This window comes from Microcaecilia unicolor, chromosome 8 (assembly GCF_901765095.1).
Source record: "Microcaecilia unicolor chromosome 8, aMicUni1.1, whole genome shotgun sequence".
NCBI lineage: Eukaryota > Metazoa > Chordata > Amphibia > Gymnophiona > Siphonopidae > Microcaecilia > Microcaecilia unicolor.
The window spans coordinates 98,271,781-98,293,037 of NC_044038.1; the positions used below are offsets into that span (position 1 = coordinate 98,271,781).

Below are 21,257 nucleotides of genomic sequence, written 5' to 3' on the forward strand. Positions count from 1 at the left end.
GGATGACCTCCCCTGACTCCCCCAGTGGTCACTAACCCCCTCCCACCACAAAAAAATGATGTTTCACACACTTTTATTTTCAACCCTCAAATGTCATACCCAGCTCCCTGGCAGCAGTATGCAGGTCACTGGAGGAGTTGTTAGGGGGTGCAGTGGACTTCAGGCAGGTGGACCCAGGCCCATCCCCCCTACCTGTTACAATTGTGCTGCTTAATGCTTATTAGTCGTCCAACCCCCCCAAACCCACTGTACCCACATGTAGGTGCCCCCCTTCACCACCTTAGGGCTATAGTAATGGTGTAGACTTGTGGGCAGTGGGTTTTGAGGGGGATTTGGGGGGCTCAACACACAAGGGAAGGGTGCTATGCACCTGGGAGCTCTTTTACCTGTTTTTTTGGTTTTGTAAAAGTGCCCCCTAGGGTGCCCGGTTGATGTCCTGGCATGTGAGGGGGACCAGTGCACTACGAATCCTGGCCCCTCCCACGAATAAATGTCTTGGATTTATTCGTTTTTGAGCTGGGCGCTTTCATTTTCCATTATCGCTGAAAAACAAAAACGCCCAGCTCACACATTGTTGAATAAAACATGGGCGTCTATTTTTTCCCAAAATACGGTTCGGTCCGCCCCTTCACGGACCCGTTCTCGGAGATAAACGCCCATGGAGATAGGCGTTTTCGTTCAATTATGCCCCTCCAAAGGTCTCAAGATCTGGGGATTGAAGGTCTCTTGAAGTGTAAAGGTGGGGGAGGGAGAATAAAGGTTTCTCAAATTCTGAAGGTGAGGGAATAAATTAAAAAGACTTCAAAAAGTCTCAAGTTCTGAGGCTGAGGATGATGAAAGGTCTCTTGAAGGGGCGAGTGCGAGTGGGGAAGGGAGGGAGGGATTAAAGATCACTTGAAGTCTAAAGCTGGGAAGTTTCCAAGTCTCTTGAGTTCTGAAGATGAAGGGACGGATTACGGGTTTCTCAAAGTGTGAACATGTGAGGATGGATTAAAAGTCTTTCATGGCCTGAAGGTTGGGGGAAGAGATTAAAGCCCTGTCAAGATTTCAGCCCTGTTTTGTCTATGGTTTCAATGTGTGAATTTTTTTCCTGTAATTTGAATGCGTTAATTGAAAAATATATCAAGCATAAGTTATCAGGAATATACTTTCCTGTATTCACTTTGTTCATTCTGATTTCAGCCATGGGGATGGAAAAAGTACCATTTGTCTGTTTCTGGATCCTTGTGCTATGTGGTGAGTAACCTAATATTTTTCCAATTCTTTTTTGACAAGGAAATGTTTGTCCCAGTCTCCAGTTTCTGCTTTCCTCTGTCTTTTCTTAACTTTCTTTCCAAAGTCTCCAGTCCATCTGCCACTTCTTCTCTCCCTTCTTGTCTTCTTCATGTCCTCTATTATATCTATTTCTAGCTTTGATCTTTTCATTTCAGCTTTCCATCATTTATTTTTCTTCCTCTCTATCTGCTCAGACTTAATTTGTTCTTACAATTCAGTCTTCAATCTTCCTTTCTTTAATACATCTACCTACAGCTTTTCATCCCCCTCATCCCAGCCCTCCCATTCTTCATCCTATTATTCCCCATTTTTTTGCTACCTCTCCCCTCTCTTCCAGCACCATCTTTCTCTTTCCTAACCTCTGTACATTACCCTCTATTTTCATTCCTCTGACCAATATCTTCTTTCTCGTGCCCCCTCTGTCCAGTGTATCATCTTCCCCACCTCCATCCAGCATCTCTCCCTGTCACCCTCATCCCCCTTGTATCCAGCATCCCTCCGTGTCCCTCTTCCACTTCCATGTCATCATCTTCTCTGTCTCCCTATTCCTCCCATCCCCATCCAATATCCAGCACCCCCAGCTTTGTCTTCTTACTCCACCTATGTCCAGCATTTCTCATCTGTCTTCCTACTCACCCCATGCCCAGTATTTTCCTTTACCCTACAACCCCACCCCCACATCCGGTATTGTCACGGTTGTGGCTGTGCCCTTATGTTCAAACCTACTGTTTTTCTGTATCTAGCTCTGTGACCTCTCCAGTCTGCCTTTTTCCCTATTGTTATTCTTCCTGTAAGCCAAGTCTCGCTTTGGTGTTCCTGAAGCTTCTGCTTCATTTCCTGTTGTTGTTCTTCCTGTTAGCCAAGCCTCGCTTTGGTGTCCCTGAAGCCAAGCCTTGCTTTGGTCTCCCTGCTTCTACTTCTTTTCCTACTTGTGACATCATCAGCCTACTCCTTTATAAGGACCTAGGGAACTTTCCTACATGGGCTTTGCAAGAGGTCTCTTAATCTTGTGTTACCTGTTTAAATTATTTCCCTACTTGGCTTTGTTCCTGAAGGTCTGTTCTGAGTTTCTTTGAGTCTTGTGTTTCAATGCTTTGCTTTGTTTCTGTGTGTTTGCTTTTGTAACTTGATCTTGAAAGCCTGGCTGTAGAGCCACACCTTGCCCTTGGTGTCTGTATCTGTTTGACTTCCCTTGGCTTCTGCTTGTAGTCTAGCCCTGCTTTTGACTCTTGCTATAGTTAAGCTCTGTGTTTAAGCCAATCTCTGTGTTAGCCAAGCTCTGTTTCTGTATTCCCTGTTCTGTTTCCTGTGTGTGTGGTTCTTGTCTGTTTATTCTGAGTCTGTAGAAGCCAGCATCATACCTGATTATTTCACTGCTATCCAGCTGTGGATGCTGGTAAGCACATTGCTTCTTTGTTTGTTTGTCTTCACTTAGTCTGCTTAATCCTTTGCCTGCTATGTTTGCTTCCTGGCTCTTGAGCTCTATTTCTGCTAAGTTCTGTTCCTGTTGTGTGTTGAAGCCAGGTTCTGCTCCTGCTCTATGTTTGAGCTAGTTCTGTCCCAGTTCTCTGCTAAGCCAAGTCCCTTTCAGTATCCAGTCCAGTCATCCCAAGGCCCTTCCAGAATCCAGTTCCAGTCAAGCTAAGTGAAGTCCGTTCCAGAATCCGGTTCCAGTCAAGCCAAGCCTGTTCCAGAATCCGGTTCCAGCCAAGCCTGTTTGAGAATCCTGAATCTTGTGTTATGTGCAGGAAGAGAGCCCTTTTCAAATGAAGGAGAGCTCTGGAATGAGGGGGCATATGACAAAGTTAAGAGGGAATAAGGAGTAACCTAAGAAAGTATTATTTCACAGAAAGGGTGGTGGAGGCATGGAATGACCTCCCGGTGGAGGTGATGGAGTCCAGGACTGTTCCAAAATTTAAAAAAGCATGGGATAAGCATGTGGGATCACTTAGGAACAGGAAGTATTAGGGGTTACAGAGGATGGGCAGACTGGATGGGTCATGTGGCCCTTATCTGCCATCATGTTTCTATGTTTCTGAATCCTGTTTGAGAATCCTGAATCCTGTTCCAGCCAGCTCCTACCCTGTCTTGCCTGTCTAGGTGTGCTTTGTCTTGTCTCTTTCAGTCTAGTCCTGTCCGGATCCAGTCCTTGCCTTGTCCTTGTCTTGCCCTTTTCTGGACCCAGTTTTAATCTACTTCCGTGTTTTGCCTTGTCTTGCATTTCTGGGTCCCAGTCCCAGTTTTAATCCAGTTCCTAGTCTTGCCTTGTCCTGTCTGGGTTCCAGTTCTGGTCCATGCCTTCTTTTACTTACCTCGTCTGGATCCGGTTCTTGTGTTGTCCATTGTGTTTAGTTACCTCTGTCCTGCCTTGTTGAGTCTGTTAGTTAATCCTAGTCCAGTCTGTTCTGATTCCTGCCTGTGCCAGCCCAGGTGATTTGTCTGCCAAAGCTCCGGCTTTGGTCCAAGGCTCACTATTCCTGACAGTTGTGACAGGTATTTTCTCATCTCCTTGTTCCTCTCTGATCTAGCATCCCCTCTCTTTCCCCCTCCTCTATGCCAGCATCGTCCCCATCCCATTCCAATACTTCCTCTCTCTTCCACCCATCCCAATCCAGCATCTCCCCCCATGCCCATCAACTCCCCTTTTTCTGTTTGTGCATTTTATTTTTCTCATTGGGTTGGTTGGTTTCTTTTCCACATTCCTTGTGTCAGTCTTCTAAATTCTTTTCCAGGTTTGCCTTTCCAATTCATCTCTCTCCTCTTGTCTTCTTCCTTTCTTTCTCTCTATCTGCCTAGCACTGATCTTTATGGGGGTTTCCCCCCATTTTTCTCTTCTCTTCTCTAGGTTTATATCTGCCCATTTGATTTCAACCTCATTCACTTTTTTCTAACCCTGTAGTCCTTAGTGTCCTCCTTTTCACATCTCATCTACCTACTGGCTTTTCCCATTTTCCTCTCTCCATCACTTCCATTGCCCCCCTGTCTCTCCCCTTCCCCAGTCTCCTATCCACCCCTCATCTTTCACCGGGTCCCTATTCCCCCATTTATATCTACTATACTCACCCTCTCAGCCCCAGCTCAATCCTTGTCTCTTCTTCCTTCTCTTGCCTCCATGCCATTCTTCTCTCCCCTCCACTCCATCTCCTGTTGCCTCCCTTTCACCATCTTTTAAACCCCAGTCTGCCCTCACTCAACCCCTTCAGAGACCTATCCTTTTCCTCTCACATCCCTACCCAGTACCCCCATCATGGTTCAATGACTCTCATCCTCTGGAGAGGTCATTCACACTATATCTCAATCTTTCTGCACATTCATCCCCTTTCTCTTACTCCTGGTTTCATTCCCTCACTCATTTCCCCAACCCATCAATATACCCCCATTCCTACCTACCAGTTGCCAAGTATTCACTATCCCCTCAAAATTCCCACTCCATCTCTCCTATCCATAATTCCCTGCTCTGCTCCCCAACATTCTCCCATTAAATCACCAAGTCCCAGTCAGCATCTGCTCTATTCCCCTACCCCCTGAGTCCTATTAATCTACTCTGTCTCTCCCTCTTACCCCCAGTCCTATCCATCTTTTGGTGTTTTCCCTTCCCCTCTCCACCCACCCATCCACCGACAGTCCCATCCATCTTTTGGTCTTTTTATTTCCCCCCATCCTCCCACCCACAGTCCCATCCATCTTCTACTCTGTTCTCCCTTTTTCCTCACTCACCCACCATCCTCTGCTGTGTTCCTCTTTTCCCCCACCCACCAACAGTTCCATCCATCTTCTGCTCTGTTCCCCTTCTTTCCCTACCCACCCACCCACCCACTGTCCCATCCATCTTCTGCTCTATTCTCCTTCTTCCCCCACCCACCCACCCATTCATTTTCTGCTCTGTTCCCCTTTTTCTCCCACCCACAGTCCCATCCATCTTCTGCTCTTTCCAGGGTCTCCTTTCCATTTGATAGTTCTTCTGTGTCTTTGTCCATCATCATTCCTTCCATGTTCATGTGCCTCACTGTGTCCAGCTTCTCCCCCTCTGTTCCTTTTCTCTTCACCCCCCCCCCCCCCCCGGGCCTCATCTCTCCCTCCATAGGTCCAGTTTCTCTCCCCAATCTCCCACTCATCTAATCTCTTGCTCTTTTCCATCCACTCAAACCCTGCCCTCCATTCCAGCATCTCTCTCTCTCCCCCCACACACAAACTCAGAGGGTCCAGGTTCTTCCCTCCCCCCCATCATCCTCCCCACCATCATTCCAGTTCTTTCTTCCTCTCCCTCCCCCAGTGCTCATGATCAGGCATATCTGTGCTTCTCCCCCCATCTGACATATTTTTACCCTTCCATTCCTTCTTGTCCTGCCATCTGCGGGTTAGGCATCTTTCTCGCTTCCTCCCCCCCCCCCCCCCCCCCCCGGTGTCTTTCTCCCTTCCCTTCTTTTGCAGTCCAGCATTTCTTTCCTTTCTGTTCCCGTTCCTGACACTGCAATCCTTTGACTTTTGACAGCACAGCATCAGTGATCAAAGCAGCCTTGCCTCCTGCCAGTTGTGGAAACGTTCCCTTTGTGCAACTTCCTGTTCCCACATGGGCAGGGTACTGCATAGGGAAAGCTTCTGGGGCTGGCAGGAGGCAATGCTGCTTTGATCACCGATGCTGTGCTGCCAGAAGTCGGAGGATTGCAGTGTCAGGAATGGGAACAGAAAGGAAAGAGATGCCAGACCACTAGGGTTACCATATTTTGTCCCCCCTAAAAGGAGGACACATGCCCTGCCCCCTTTCACGCCCGCCCCCACCCCCTTTACGTCTTCACTCCGCCCCCTGTCACATTTTCCCCTCCCCCCTGTCACACACCCTGTCACTCCCCCTCCCCGTCACCCCCTCCCCTTACCTTACTACTGTCCTGGTGGTCTAGTGACCTCTTTGGGCAGGAAAAGGTGGGGACCTTCCTGTTCGTGATCTTGGCGCCGATTCAAAATGGCCGCCGAGAGTTGAAGTCTCGCGAGGTCATTTCAACTCTCGGTGGCCATTTTGAATCGGCGCTGAGATCATGAACAGGAAGGATGCATGCAGGGCAGCGCTCCAGGCAGGAAAGAGGGGGCTCTTTCCTGCCCCGAAGGCGGAAGAGGTCACTAGACCACCAGGGCACTAGTAAGTAAGGGGAGGGGAGGCTAGCAATCTGCCCGTTTGTCCGGATTTCTGGACAAACGGGCTGGCTGACCCACCAGCCTGCCTGTTTGTCCAGAAATCCGGACAAACGGGCAGATTGGCAAAACCCGCACGGTTGCACGGACATGTCCTCAAAAAGAGGACATGTCTGGGTAAATCCGGACATATGGTAACCCTACGGACCACGAAAGAAGGGAAGGGAGAGAGATACTGGAGGGGAGGTGGGGTGTGTGTATGCTGTCTAATACCTGAGGCAGGTATGTGGGGGCCTGAGCCAGGAATGGGGGGTCTGGGCCCCCAAGGCCCCATGTAGCTACACCCGTGCCTTCAGCACATGCCTGTGCCCAAGCATTGCCATTTCTCATCCCCTCCCCCTCTTCCAGAGTAAACTTCATGTCAGAGGAAGTGGCAGGGCTTGAGTGCAGGCCTGTACTGAAAGGTTTCACACCACACTGACAACAGGTTTAAAGTGCTGCTCTCCTGCTGCTCAGGGGCTGCACCACTGCCTCCCAAATTTGGCCACCCTAGGCAGATAACTAATCCACTGATAGGGGCATAATCGAAAAGGACACCCAAGTTTTGCTGAGGACGTCCTCACAAAACATCCCGGTGAAGGGGCGGGGATACCCGTATTATAGAAACAAGTTGGATGCCCATCTTTTGTTTCAATAATACGATCGTGAATGCCAAATCTTGAAATTTAGGTCGTCCTTAGAGATGGTCATCCCTAGACCTGGTCGTTTCTGATTTTTGGTGATAATGGAAACCAAGGACGCCCATCTCAGAAACTACCAAATCCAAGCCCTTTGGTTGTGGGAGGAGCCAGCATTTGTAGTGCACTAGTCCCCCTGACATGCCAGGACACCAACCGGGCACCCTAGGTTGCACTGCAGTGGACTTCATAAAAAGCTCCCAGGTACATAGCTCCCTTACCTTGTGTGCTGAGCCCCCCAAAACCCACAACTGTACACCACTACCATAGCCCTTACAGGTGAAGGGGGCACCTACATGTGGGTACAGTGGGTTTCTGGTGGGTTTTGGAGGGCTCACATTTACCAACACAAACGTAACAGGTAGGGGGGGGGGTGGGCCTGGGTCCGCCTGACTGAAGTGCACTGCACCCACTAAAACTGCTCCAGGGACCTGCATACTGCTGTGATGGACCTGAGTATGACATTTGAGGCTGGCAAAAAATATTTAGAAAGATATTTTATGAGGGTGGGAGGGGGTTAGTGACCACTGGGGGAGTAAGGGCAATCTGCAGCCCCTCCTTACCTCTCTACCCTAATCTCCCCTTACATTCCTACCCATAACCTCTGCTCTCAAGACAAATCCCTCCTTTCAGTACTATTCTCCACCACCACCAACTCCAGGCTCCGCCCTTTCTGCCTCGCCTTACCCCATACATGGAACAAACTCCCTGAGCACATATGCCAGGCCCCCTCCCTGCCCATCTTCAAATCATTGCTCAAAGCCCACCTCTTCAATGTCGCCTTCGGCACCTAACCACCACACCTCTACTCAAGAAATCTAGGCTGCACCAACTTGACATTTCGTCCTTTAGATTGTAAGCTCTTTTGAGCAGGGACCGTCCTTCTTTGTTGATTTGTACAGCGCTGCATAACCCTAGTAGTGCTCTAGAAATGTTAAGTAGTAGTAGTAGTAGAGTAAGGGGAGGTCATCCCCGATTCTCTCCGGTGGTCAGTTTGGGCATCTTTTTGTGCCTTGGTCGTAAGAAAAACAGGATCAGGTAAAGCCATCCAAATGCTCGTCAGGGATGCCCTTTTTTTCCATTATGGGTTGAGGACGCCCATGTGTTAGGCACGCCCAAGTCCCACCTTTGCTACGCCTCCGACATGCCCCCGGGAACTTTGGTCATCCCCGCGATGGAAAGCAGTTGGGGACGCCCAAAATCGGCTTTCGATTATACCGATTTGGGCGACCCTGTGAGAAGGACGCCCTGTTCTGTCCTTTGACAGTTGTGCCTGGTGGGGATAGATACAGAGATATGTTTTATGTTTATCATAGGCCACTGTACTGTTATAGAAGCAAGGCAGTATGGGAGAGGTAGTTCACAGGTGGGGCAGACACTCTTGTTTTAAACTGTTTATGGTTGTGCTGTTGCCAGGGCTGTATCTCTCTGCCTAGCTGGGATCTGACTTGATTGGTCTTCCTGATCTCATGTTCTTTGGGCTCTAGGGAGCCCCCCCCCCTCTCCTCCAGTTATGCCCACTATCAGCAGAAGGCAACAGAGTATTGCCAGTTCTTAGAAGAGACATACACTGAACAGAGTCTAATGGAAAAAGAACTTCAAGAAGCCATAGATCAAAGGTGCAAAGCAGAAGTGGTCAAGGCTATAAAGAAATCAGAATTTGAAGTTGTAGATCCACAAGACAGTGTTTCCCAGTGCTCTAATTCATCTAGGTACACAGCCAAGAGTGTAAGATCCTCCCGGTCAAGGGTATCAAGCCACTCCAGCCAATCATCAGCCAGTTCGGTGGCCCTGCAAGCACAAGCTATGGCGGAAATGGCCAAGGCTCGCCGTCACCACAGTGAAAAGGAAACTGACCTGAAGGTACAAAGGGCGGAGTTAGAAGCTGAGTCAGCACGTGCAAAAGCTGAAATGGAAGCTGAGGCAACACATAGAGAATCTGAGGCAGCACGTGCAAAAGCTGAAATGGAAGCTGAGGCAGAACATAGAGAAGCTGAGGCAGCACGTGCAAAAGCTGAAATGGAAGCTGAGGCAGCACACCAGAGAGCTGAGTTGGATATCATGTTAGAAGTGCTCCAGCAAGACAAAGAAATTGCTGGATTGGAGGCAAAGGCTAATGTCCTCGAAGAGGCTGCAGGGCTAAACGTTGGAGACAAACGACTTAGCTTCTTTGTCTCAGAGGACCCTGCCTTGAGGACCGACGCTTACGTGATGACACACACTTCACCATTTACCAGGGCATTGGAGCGATCTGACTCAGAAGAGTCCTTGGGCCCTGAAGAACAAAAACTAGTTTCATCGGTGGAAGTGCCACCCAAGGAAAGGAAGCCAAAGGTACCACAGGCCATGGGAACCAATTTTCACCAAGCCAACTTACCTGTTCGTGAACGCTCTGAAGTATTACCAACTGCTCACATCTTGAGAGCAACTAATGAAGTAACCTCTTCACTTCAACCATGGGCTTCAGGGTCACGTGATAGCCAGCAGCAAGGAAAAGCTGAGCCATCATTACCCACAGCAACATCAGATATACAATCTACATGCAAGCAAGAACCTGCAAGGTGGTCACCTTCTTCTTCAACTCCCATCGAAGATAAGGTTGGTCAGGTAGCAGTGGCTCCAATTGCTCAACCTGAAACCTCAACCAGAGGCGAGTTAGTAAGGTATCTAGCACGTAAGGACCTGGGGGGCTCAGGTCTTGCCCAGTTCAACGATCAGCCTGAACGTTACCGAGCATGGAAATCAGACTTCAAGGATGCCATAGAGGGCATGAGACTTACTCCCAAGCAGGAGATGAACATGATGTTGCACTGGTTGGGGAAGGAAACAGCCATGCGTATGGAAGAATTGAAGCATTCATATTGGAATAACCCTTCGAAAGGGTTACAAGAGATGTGGGAAAGGCTCGAAGAATACTACGGCAGCCCAACAGGTTGGATAGATTTCTGACAATATCTGGCAAAGACAACCACAAGCTGCAAGAGTTGGGAAACCTCCTTCACGTGCTAGAAGCAGTCAAGGCCGAGAACAGCTTTCCTAACCTCAGCCAGCTAGACACACCTCGAGGCACCAAGAGCATCTTAGGTAAGCTACCATACGACCTAAGGGAGAAGTGGTCAGTAATTGGCACTCAATACAAGACAGAGAATCAAGGGAAATATCCTCCTTTCAGCCTCTTCACGAAATTCATAAGAGACATTGCTAAAAGAAGAAATGCCCCCTGGTTTATGGTGGAATCTCCTGAATCAAGTCAGTTCTTGGAAGGGAAATCAGTCAAACCATTCAAGAAACCTATTTTCGTTCGTAAAACGGAAGTGTCATCTGCAATGTCTGCACAGTCTGACCCTTCTTCCCTCACAGAGAATACAGAGGAACCCAAGGAACAGTGCCCTATACACAGGACACCTCATCCCCTCAGACAGTGTCGAGGATTCATAGGAAAGCCTTTAAGGGAGCGTAAAGCATTGCTCAGAAGATACAGATTCTGTTTCAGGTGCTGTTCTTCCTCAAACCATCAGGCCAAAGATTGCCGAGTGACTGTCCAATGTACAAAGTGTGGTAGCGACCAACACGTCGACGCCGCACACCCAGATGATGCAAATTCGTACCTCAAGGTGAATCATGGCTGGAAGAAGGAAGTACATCGACACTCCAAGTTGCTCCGAAATGCACAAGGGTGTGTGGGAAAGTTTGTGAAGGTAGATCCTGCACCAAGATTTGCCTGGCCAGAGTGTACCCCGAAGGACAGCCTGAGAAGGCAGTCAAGATGTACGCCATCATAGATGAACAAAGTAACCGATCCCTTGCAAGATCAGAGTTTTACGACTTGTTTGAAATCCAGCAAGGTTACTCGTCATACAGTATCAAAACTTGTGCAGGGGTTGTGCAAATGTCGGGAAGAATAGCAAACGGCTATGTGATAGAGGCGATAGATGGAAGCACCAGATCAAGATTACCTACGTTAATTGAATGTGATCAGATTCCAGATGATAAAGATGAGATTCCTACACCAGAGGTCACTTGGAATCACCCCCATCTGAGGCCCATAGCTAACCAACTCTCGCCTTTAGATCCAAAGGCTGAAATCTTACTCTTGCTGGGCCGAGACGCACCAGAACTCCTGGAGATCCATGAATCGTGCAAGGGTCCACGTGGTGCTCCTTATGCACAGTGTCTCGACCTAGGTTGGACAATCGTAGGCAAAGTCTGCCTCAGCCAATCGAGAAAAGCAAATGTCAATGTGCTCTTCACCAACGTCTTAGAAAGCGGGTGCACTTCACTATTTGAGCCATGTAATAACCACCTTACCACGAAAGAAGTTCCCACTTACAAAGAACGAAGCGCTGTTTCAGCACTTTATAAAAACATCTCCACAGTAGATTTAGGAGAGCACTTGGGAAGCTCAGTGTTTCAGACTACCGAAGAGAATGACAAACCTACTTTCTCCATAGAAGACAAAGAGTTCCTTAACATTATGAGCAAAGAGTTCAAGAAAGACGAGTCAAACAGCTGGGTAGCACCCCTCCCATTTCGTAAGCCCAGGCCTCGACTCCCAAACAACAGAAGTCAAGCCCTTTCTCGTCTTGCCTCATTGCAGAAATCCTTGAGAAGGAAACCAGAGATGAAGCAGCAGTTTATAACTTTCATGCAGAACATGCTTACCAACGGTCATGCAGAGCTGGCCCCACCATTGGGAAAAAATGAAGAGTGCTGGTACTTACCTATTTTCGGAGTATATCATCCACAGAAGCCACAACAAATCCGAATTGTGTTTGATTCTAGTGCCCAGTTCCAAGGAACCTCACTGAACAGCATGCTACGCGCTGGGTCTGATTTAGCCAATAGCCTACTGGGGATTCTGATTTGCTTCAGAAAAGAGCCTGTTGTCATAATGGCGGACATTCAACAAATGTTCTACTGCTCCACTGTTCATGAAGATCACAGAAATTACTTGAGGTTCCTGTGGTTCCGCGACAATGATATCAATGGAGACGTGATTGAGTATAGGATGAAAGTCCATGTGTTTGGAAACAGCCCCTCACCAGCAGTAGCCACTTACGGGCTTAGATGAACTGCACAAGAAGGAGAGAAGAAATATGGCATTGATGCCAGACAGTTCATAGAAAGAGATTTCTATGTGGATGATGGGTTGAAGTCCTTGCCCACTGAATCAGGAGCTATTGATATGCTGAAAAGAACGCAGATGATGTTAGCGGAAGCTAATTTGAGGCTTCAAAAAATTGCATCCAACAGCGCCAATGTAATGACAGCGTTCCCTCCGGGAGATCATGCTACAAACTTGAAGAATCTAGATTTAGGGGTAGACACCCCCCCCCCCACTTCAATGTAGCCTTGGCTTAAATTGGGATTTAAAAAGGGACACCTTCACCTTCCGGGTTTGCATGCAAGAGAAACCATTCACTCGATGAGGCGTCTTGTCTACAGTAAACAGCCTGTATGATCCACTAGGATTTGTGGCGCCAATCACTATCCAAGGAAGGTTGTTGCTTCGTGAACTTTCTGCAAGTTCAAATGAATGGGATTCCCCATTGCCGCAAGAAGAGAAACAAGTGTGGAATACTTGGAGAAACTCTTTAGAATCGCTAAAGAACTCTACATCCCACGCTCATATGTTCCCATGTCCCTCACAAACGCTTGCTTCAAGGAAGTTTGCGTCTTTTCAGATGCTTCAGAGAAAGCCATAGCTGCAGTAGCCTACCTAAGAACTATAGATGCTATGGGCAGGGTGCATGTGGGTTTTATGTTTGGAAAAGCTAAGTTAGCCCCACGTCCTAGTCAGACAATACCACGCTTAGAACTATGTGGGGCAGTTCTGGCAGTAGAAATAGCTGAACTGATTGTAAGCGAGATAGACGCCCACTTAGACTCAGTTAAGTTCTATACAGACAGCAGGGTCATGCTAGGCTACATTTGTAATCAGAGTAGAAGGTTTTACGTATATGTAAGTAATAGAGTAGAGCGTATCTGAAAGTATACCAAACCTGAGCAATGGCACTATGTGTCAACCGATCAAAATCCAGCAGATCATGCCACCAGGGCGGTCACAGCAAAGCACCTAATACAAACAAAGTGGTTTACAGGACGAAAGTTTCGCACACAATCAGTGAGCGATCCCTTACCTAGTGCAAAATCATTTGAACTTGTGAAACCGGAAGATGATGTAGAAGTTCACTCAGAAGTGACAACTCTTACCACAAGAATCTCAAACAACAATACCTTAGGAGTACACCGCTTTAATCGATTCTCGCGGTGGATGACATTGAGGAGAGCCATAGCCCATCTGGTCCATATCGTACGTTCCTTCCAACAAGGGTGTGACAGAAAATCAAGCAGATGTAACCACTGGCACCTCTGCACTAAACCTTTGTCAGCAGAAGAGTTTGAACGGGCAGAAAAAGTGATCCTGAGTTGTGTGCAACAAGAAATATATTCTGCAGAGTTACAATGCCTCAGTAAAAGAAGGAACATTCCGAAAGGCAGCTCCCTCTGGAAGTTAAACCTTTCAAGGATGAGGAAGGGTTGCTGGGAGTAGGCGGCCGTCTCACACATGCTAAGTTAGAGAGAATTGAAAAGAACCCTCTGATAATTCCAGGTCGACATCCTGTATCAACGGATGCACCCTGCTTGTACGTCACTATCACGAGCAAGTCAAGCACCAAGGTTGACACTTCACTGAAGGAGCCATCAGGGTCGCAGGAGTGTGGATCGTCGGAGCAAAGCATTGCATCTCAGCAGTCATTCACAGATGCATCACATGCTGTAAGCTGAGGGGTAAATATCAAGACCAAAGAATGGCAGACTTGCCACCTGAAAGACTGAGCGTAGACCCACCATTCACCTATGTGGGGTTGGACATCTTTGGGCCATGGTCAGTCATCTCGAGACGGACCAGAGGAGGGAATGCGAACAGCAAGCGATGGGCCATTATGTTCATGGGCATGAGCATACGTGCTGTCCACATCGAAGTTGTAGAATCAACGGACACTTCAAGCTTTATAAATGCGCTTAGAAGATTCTTTTCAATCCGTGGTCCCACTAAGCAGATCCGTTCTGATTGTGGTTCCAATTTCGTGAGTGCTTGTCAGGAATTGAAAATAAACTCAGAGAAGATCAAACTTCCTGCCATCGAAAGATACTTAAACGATCAAAACTGCATGTGGATATTCAATCCTCCCCATGCTTCACACATGGGGGGAGTTTGGGAACGCATGATTGAGATTGCTCGCCGCATCCTGAATTCTATGTTATCAGAGACAGGGGTCAACCGTCTCACCCATGAAGTTTTGACCACACTTCTGGCAGAAGTGTCTGCCATCATCAACGCAAGACCTCTGATCCCAGTGTCTTCCAATCCAGAATCGCCTTTGATACTGACTCCAGCCACACTTTTAACACAAAAGATAGGTGTGACTCCTATCCCGCCTGGAAACTTCGATGATAAGGATTTATGCAGACAGCAGTGGAGACAAGTCCAGAGCTTTGCCAACACCTTCTGGAAGCGTTGGAGAAGAGAGTATCTTCCGACCCTGCAGATCCGCAGCAAATGGCAGACCAGTAAGTCCAACATCCAGGAAGGCGACATTGTACTACTCAAAGACAACCAGACTCAACGCAACGATTGGCCTCTGGCATTAGTCATTAAAACTATTCCCAGTAAAGACGGAAACACGAGAATGATTGAAGTGAGAACCATGAAGCAAGGAGCAGTGAAGAACTTCTATAGACCGATCAATGAAGTTATACTCCTTATACTGCATGAAGAATCGCAAGCACAAAAAGCCAGTGTTCACACATGAAGAACAGAGACTGAAAGACTCTCTCTCTTTCTCTTTGTGTTTGGTGGTGTTGTTTGTCTCGTTGCAGGTCCTGAGGGTAGAAGAAGACCCCGAAGAAGTAGAAGAACCTGAGTTTGGATCAGAGACTTTGCTTGTTTTAATACTGTTGTTAATTTAAATAGTGGTACCTTCCGATACCAGGTGGGGAGTGTTCTGTCCTTTGACAGTTGTGCCTGGTGGGGATAGATACAGAGATATGTTTTATGTTTATCATAGGCCACTGTACTGTTATAGAAGCAAGGCAGTATGGGAGAGGTAGTTCACAGGTGGGGCAGACACTTGTTTTAAACTGTTTATGGGTGTGCTGTTGCCAGGACTGTATCTCTCTGCCTAGCTGGGCTCTGACCGGATTGGTCTTCCTGATCTCATGTTCTTTGGGCTCTAGGGAGCCCCCCCCCCCCTCCTGTCTTTGTTCTCTCTGTCTGACTGGAAAGCTGGTTCCATCTTGACTTCCACAGCACTTGTCATCATAGATCCTGTTGAGAGATCTCAGTTTCTTACCCTTATGTATCTCTTAGTTAGCTCACATATATCAGTTATATGGTTTATATGTATTCTCATACATATCCAGCTGTGAGAGATACTGCACTGTTTACCATCCATCTATTGAGCTGCCCTGCCTGTGGGAGAACTGCCTTCTCTCAGGTTTGATGTCATCTTCTGGAGCAGCCCAGAGAACACAGAGACTCTATGCTGAGTGGCAATTTCATCTGTTCGTGAGTAGTTGTATTGCTCAATAAAAGACTGTTCAGATTTTGGAAAAGAGTCTCCAGGGTGTGTTTAAGTGCAAGGGTTAACTCATCAAGTGACTGGAGTTTGTCTGAGTAGCCAGGCTCCAGGAGAGCTTGAACACGCCCATCTTCCAATTTGTGACGGAAGATGGACGTCTTTCTGTTTCGAAAATAAGCCTGTTAGTGGCAAGGCTGGTCCTGCTGGCAATTGTCCTTGTTACTGACTTTCTGTATTTTAAACTTTTTGATTGCTTTAAGCATTATATAAAGATTTTTTTCTTTTCTCTTTTATATTTTTTATCCCTTTGAATTTGATATTCAAAAGGTTTGTCTGGCTAACTTCAAGAATTAACTTGATATCAGTGGCAGCACCCCACATCAACATCTCTCATCCTCCGTGGCATCCTGGCATCTGCCCACCCATTGCTGAACCCCGTCCATCCCTGGTGCACCTTACAGGCATCCCCGATGTATGAGTGATTCATTATTGCTGCCTGCGCCAACACTTCAGGCTTCCATTGGCCGGTTCCCACCCTCATGTTCATCGTTTCCTGTCTGGCGGGACTCGGCCAATGGAAGCCTGCGGAGCCAGCACAGTCAGCAATAATTGAATCACTACAGGTTCCAGGGACGCCTGTAAGGTACATCAGGGAGGGACGGGGTTCAGCGACAGACGGTCAGATGCCGGGAAGCCGCGGAGGAGGAGAGATGTTGATGTGGGGTAGGTGAAAAAAAATCTAAGTTAGCTCTGGGCCCATCCAAAACACTGGGTGGCTACGCCACTGCTGAATATCACCTGCTGCTTAAACTTTCCCTTCTGTTGATCATCTAAATTTTGTCTGGGTATATAACCATCTGCTCAAAAGCCCTTGAGGCAATCCAGAGGATGAACTAAAACTTAGCTGGCAGCACTGACATTCAGAACTGGCTAGCCAGACTTATCTCATTAACGCTGGTCAACCAAATAGAGGCCAATGTCTACTTCCTTCCTCCCTCAAAGCCCAAATGTTCAAATTCATAGAACCCCTTTGCAGCTGCTCTCTCTTCCTGCTTTCCTCCTTGAACTTAACATTGATAATATGAGAGATTTTCTATAGGTCTTAGACAGAGGTTGATAGAAAAGCTTTCCGAGTTGCTTGACATCAAGAGACCCAGGAAGAAAAAAGAAGTTTATATCCAGATGGCTCATTTGTCTGTTTTGTTTTTCAGGTTCTTGTTTAGCTCATTCAATGGGGACCTATTTCTGCACTAGCTTCATGCAAAACACTGAATTCAAAACATCAAGATCACAATTTGGACTGCGTGTGACAGCATACCATGACAACACTACGATGTCAGTCTCCATCAATCAATATAATTACAAGGCCAAATTAGTGATTAATAAAGACAAGACAGTTTCTCTTGAGCTTCCTGATGTGGTAGAAATGTTTGGAAGCACCAAATTTAACCATACAGTCCAGATAAATTCCAGTTACCCCATCACCATTGTTTCCCTCAACCATAAATATTTGTCCATTGACACCAGTATAGTGTATCCAAAGGATAAATTAGGTACAGAGTACTTTGTGCTGACTCCAAAGGATGGACCTACCGGTTCTTTCAAAGAGTTTGCTGTTATAGCACAGGATGAACCATGCACTGTTAGCATTACTCTAAAGGGGGAGGCAGTTTTCAATGGCCATACCTATGCTAAGGGCAGTACACTTACTATTGCACTAGAGAAGTTTCAAGCTGCCCAGATACAGAGCACAGATGACTTGACTGGATCCAGAATCATATCCACCAATGCAGTGGCTGTAATGGGTGGACATACCTGTGCCTGGAAATTTGGCAAGTGTGACCACGTCTATGAACAATACTTGCCAGTCTCCAACTGGGGTACCAGGTATCTCATTCCACCTTTGTCCATACAAAAGAAATATGACATTGTGTATGTCATGGCTTCTCAAAAAACTACCATCACCTATCAGTCAGGGTTAAAAAAAATTAGTCAGGTTTTAGAAGGTGGTGAGGCTTTGCAACTTGAAGTCGAAGCTTCCAATCCACTTGACATTCATGCCGATATTGGGGTTCAGTGTATATTCTTCAGCACTGGTGGCAGCACCCAACGGTTTTCCTATGACTCTTTCCTAATGAACATCCTGGCTGTTTCCAGTTACTGCAAACGATATTACACCTACGGGCAGAGTGATATAGATAACTATGTGATTATCATAGCAGCAACACAGGAAACTTCAACAATCACCTTTGATAATAAAAGACATAGTCTGAAGTGGACAGAGATTCCTGGCTCCGGATACTCTTGGGCTGAGTATCAGTATGGCGATAGTTTCACTTCACACATTGTGGAAGGCAATATACCTTTTGGATTGCAAAATTATGGGATTACAAGCTTACAAGGATATGGGTCACCTGCTGTCTGTGCAGAAGGTATATGATTACATAGTTACTTAATTAGTTTATATTTATACAAGTTTTTGAACACCTCCTACATGTGAAAGAAGTCCTGAGGTGCATCCAGGTCTAACCTTCTTTTGATTGGCTAACAAGTTATCCAGAGTGAGGCAAAATAACACAGTAACAGAGTAGATGTTGGCATATAAGAACCCACTAACTCTGTCCCTACCTCTGCTGCTGTAGGTCAAGATAAATCACAGCTTGACCATCTGCATAAAATTCTTCCTTATACAAAATACATTGGGGTCAATAACTATGTTAACTGTGTTAGAGAGCCTCTTATCCAGTTAACTCAGGCTGGTTGGGCTCCAAGGGAATATTCAGCATCACTTATGCAGATAGTGTTGCTGAATATTCCTTTAACTACTAAGATGAAACTGGATATTGTGTGGGCAGTCTGGGGAAGCGTCAGGGCAGAGTCGGCTCCTATCCGGATAACTGCTGATATTTGGCCTTTAACTCTATAAGTTAACCAGGCAAGTAAGAGCACTGTCTTTCTCCAGTTTAACTTATCCAGTTAGGGCCAGATCCTTAAATGGCACCTAGAAAATCTGCACGGAAAACATTTCCGCCTAAGTGTATTCTATAAGCGGCGCCTAGATTTAAGCATGGTATATAGAATACGCTTAGTTGATATCACAGTGCCTAAAACTACACACCTCCATTTACACCAAAGAAAACATATCATAAACCCCACGAAACGCCCATTTCCCTGCCCATAACCACACCACTTTTTGTCTGCGCGGATTCAAATTTAGGCGCAGTGCGTTACAGAATACACTTAGGAATTTCTGCATGTAAATTCTAATTATTGTCAATTAGTGCTCCTTAAGTGCTGTTAATGCTGATTGGCTTGTTAAGCCAATTAATTTATGCGCATTGTTACAGAATCCACTTGGATTTCGGTGTGGATCTCTAGGCGTGCTATATAGAATCCGGGGGTTAAGAGCTAAATATCAACACTTATCTGGTAAAGTGTTGTCCGCCACAGCTATATGGATATTTAATGCCAGGTCAGTAATTGAATATCCAAGCATAATTTTGGTGCTAGCATTTCTTTTTTGCTTCTAACACATTGTAATAAATACATAAATAGGTCTATAGCCAGTTTTACAGCAGGGCAAAAATTATTTCTTCCAGTCCTTGAAATGGTGATTAGCACTTTTCCCTACTGTGTAGCCAAGTTGTCAAACCCACCAGCAAATCTTTCCTCTAACACTTGTCCAATTTACCTTTGAATTGATTAAGGAGGTCATTTACTAATGGTGTAAATGTGCTAACAGTGTTAGCATACATTAACTGCCACAGGGCCCATATTATCACTATGGGCCCTGTGTTAGGGGCCGATGCTCAAATGTCCCCGTTAAAAATTGTATGCATTTAGATCCATGGTGGAAGGTACCGATTTTGAAATAGTGAGTGATGTTCAAAGAAAATCACATGCAAATGAGATTTACGTAAATTCAGCAAGTAACTTGGTAGGGAAAGCACCTAACACATGTGCAGAATAATCTCTCAGTAAGTGTCCATGCTCTGTGGATGCCCAGGAATCCCACTGCTGTACTCTTTCCTTTCCCCTGCAGTGCTCTGATACTGGCTGCACCTTCCTCCTGCAGTTTACTTGCCTTTCCTCAGGCTGCCTCCTGATGATTTCACTTAATCTCCTCCTTGCTGAAAGCCCTCCCCCCATATGGCATCATAGCAGTGGCGTACCAAGAGGGGGGGGGGGGCGGTGGGGGCGGTCCGCTCCGGGTGCCAGTGGGTGGGGGGTGCTCCGCTCCCGCCGCCTCCCGTGGCCGTTCCCGCGGCGCCGCACATTAAAAAACCGGCGAAGCAGCGTCGCAGGCAGCGCCTCGTGCCCTGCTTGTAAAAAAAAAAAATCAAATCTCCTTCCACTCCTTCTCCTCCTCGTCTTGACGTCGACTCGGGCCTTCCAATTAATTTGATTGGAAGGCCCGAGTCAACGTCAAGACGTCAAGACGAGGAGAAGGAAGGAGATTTGATTTTTTTTTTACAAGCAGGGCACGAGGCACTGCCTGCGACGCTGCTTCGCCGGTTTTAATGGGACTGAGGTGGGGAAGGAGAGGGGCGAAAGGGACTCGGGTGGGGGTGTTCAGAGGGGAGAAGGGGACTGGGGTGGGGGTCTCAGACAGGGGAGGGGAGAAGGGGACTGGGGCGGGGGATCTCAGAGGGGAGAAGGGAAGGGGAGGGGAGAAGGGGACTGGGGTGGGGGTCTCAGAGGGGAAAAGGGGAGGGGAGAAGGGGACTGGGGTGGGGATCTCAGACAGGGGAGGGGGAGGGGAGAAGGGGACTGGGGTGGGGATCTCAGAGGGGAGAAGGGGACTGGGGTGGGGATCTCAGAGGGGAGAAGGGGAGGGGAGAAGGGGACTGGGATGGGGGTGTTCAGAGGAGAGAAGGGAACTGGGGTGGGGGTCTCAGACAGGAGAAGGGGAGGGGAGAAGGGGACTGGGGTGGGGGTGTTCAGAGGGGAGAAGGGGGCTGGAACTGGGGGCTGAAAAAAGGGGCAGAGAGAGAGAGGGGACAGATCCTAGATGGAAGGGGGAGCGAGAGGGAGGGCAGACCCTGGATGGATGGGAGAGGGAGGGCAAATGGTGGATTGAAGGGGCAGAGAGAAAGGGCAGGCAGTGGATGGAAGGGACGGCAGAGAGGGCAGACACTAGATGGCAGAGAGAGAGAGAGAGAGAGAGAGAAGACAGATGCTGGATGGAAGGAAGACGGTGAAAAGAAGATGAGGAAAGCAGAAACCAGAGACAACAAACTGTAAATAAAATATATTTTTTTATTTTTTTTGCTTTAGGATAAAGTATTGTAGATGTGTTAAATGTTTATAATAGAACATGTAAATAAGGTAATCTTTTTATTGGACTAATTTTAATACATTTTGACTAACTTTCGGAGAACAAAACCCCCTTCCTCAGGTCAGGATAGGATACTGTAACAGCACTATACTGTACTGACCCGAGGACGGAGGTTTTGGCCTCTGAAAGCTAAATGTATTAGTCCAATAAAATGGTATTATTTTACTTTCTATATTTGTTTTATTTCTATTTGTT

At 47.1% G+C, this 21,257-nt stretch overlaps 1 protein-coding gene across 3 annotated transcripts in view; it reads left to right on the plus strand.

The window, feature by feature from the left end:
• The window catches only part of LOC115476928 (IgGFc-binding protein-like), a 920,282-nt gene that overhangs the window by 50,013 nt on the left and 849,012 nt on the right, over window positions 1-21,257 (plus strand). For 2 of the 3 annotated variants that reach the window (XM_030213515.1, XM_030213514.1), the window contains exons 2-3: window positions 1,183-1,236; window positions 16,936-18,156. In XM_030213515.1, coding sequence (XP_030069375.1) covers window positions 1,185-1,236; window positions 16,936-18,156 — 1,273 coding nt within the window. In that variant the 5' untranslated portion in view covers window positions 1,183-1,184. Of the gene's footprint in view, window positions 1-1,182; window positions 1,237-16,935; window positions 18,157-21,257 lie in introns of those variants that run through there. The other variant, XM_030213517.1, reaches the window with a different exon arrangement.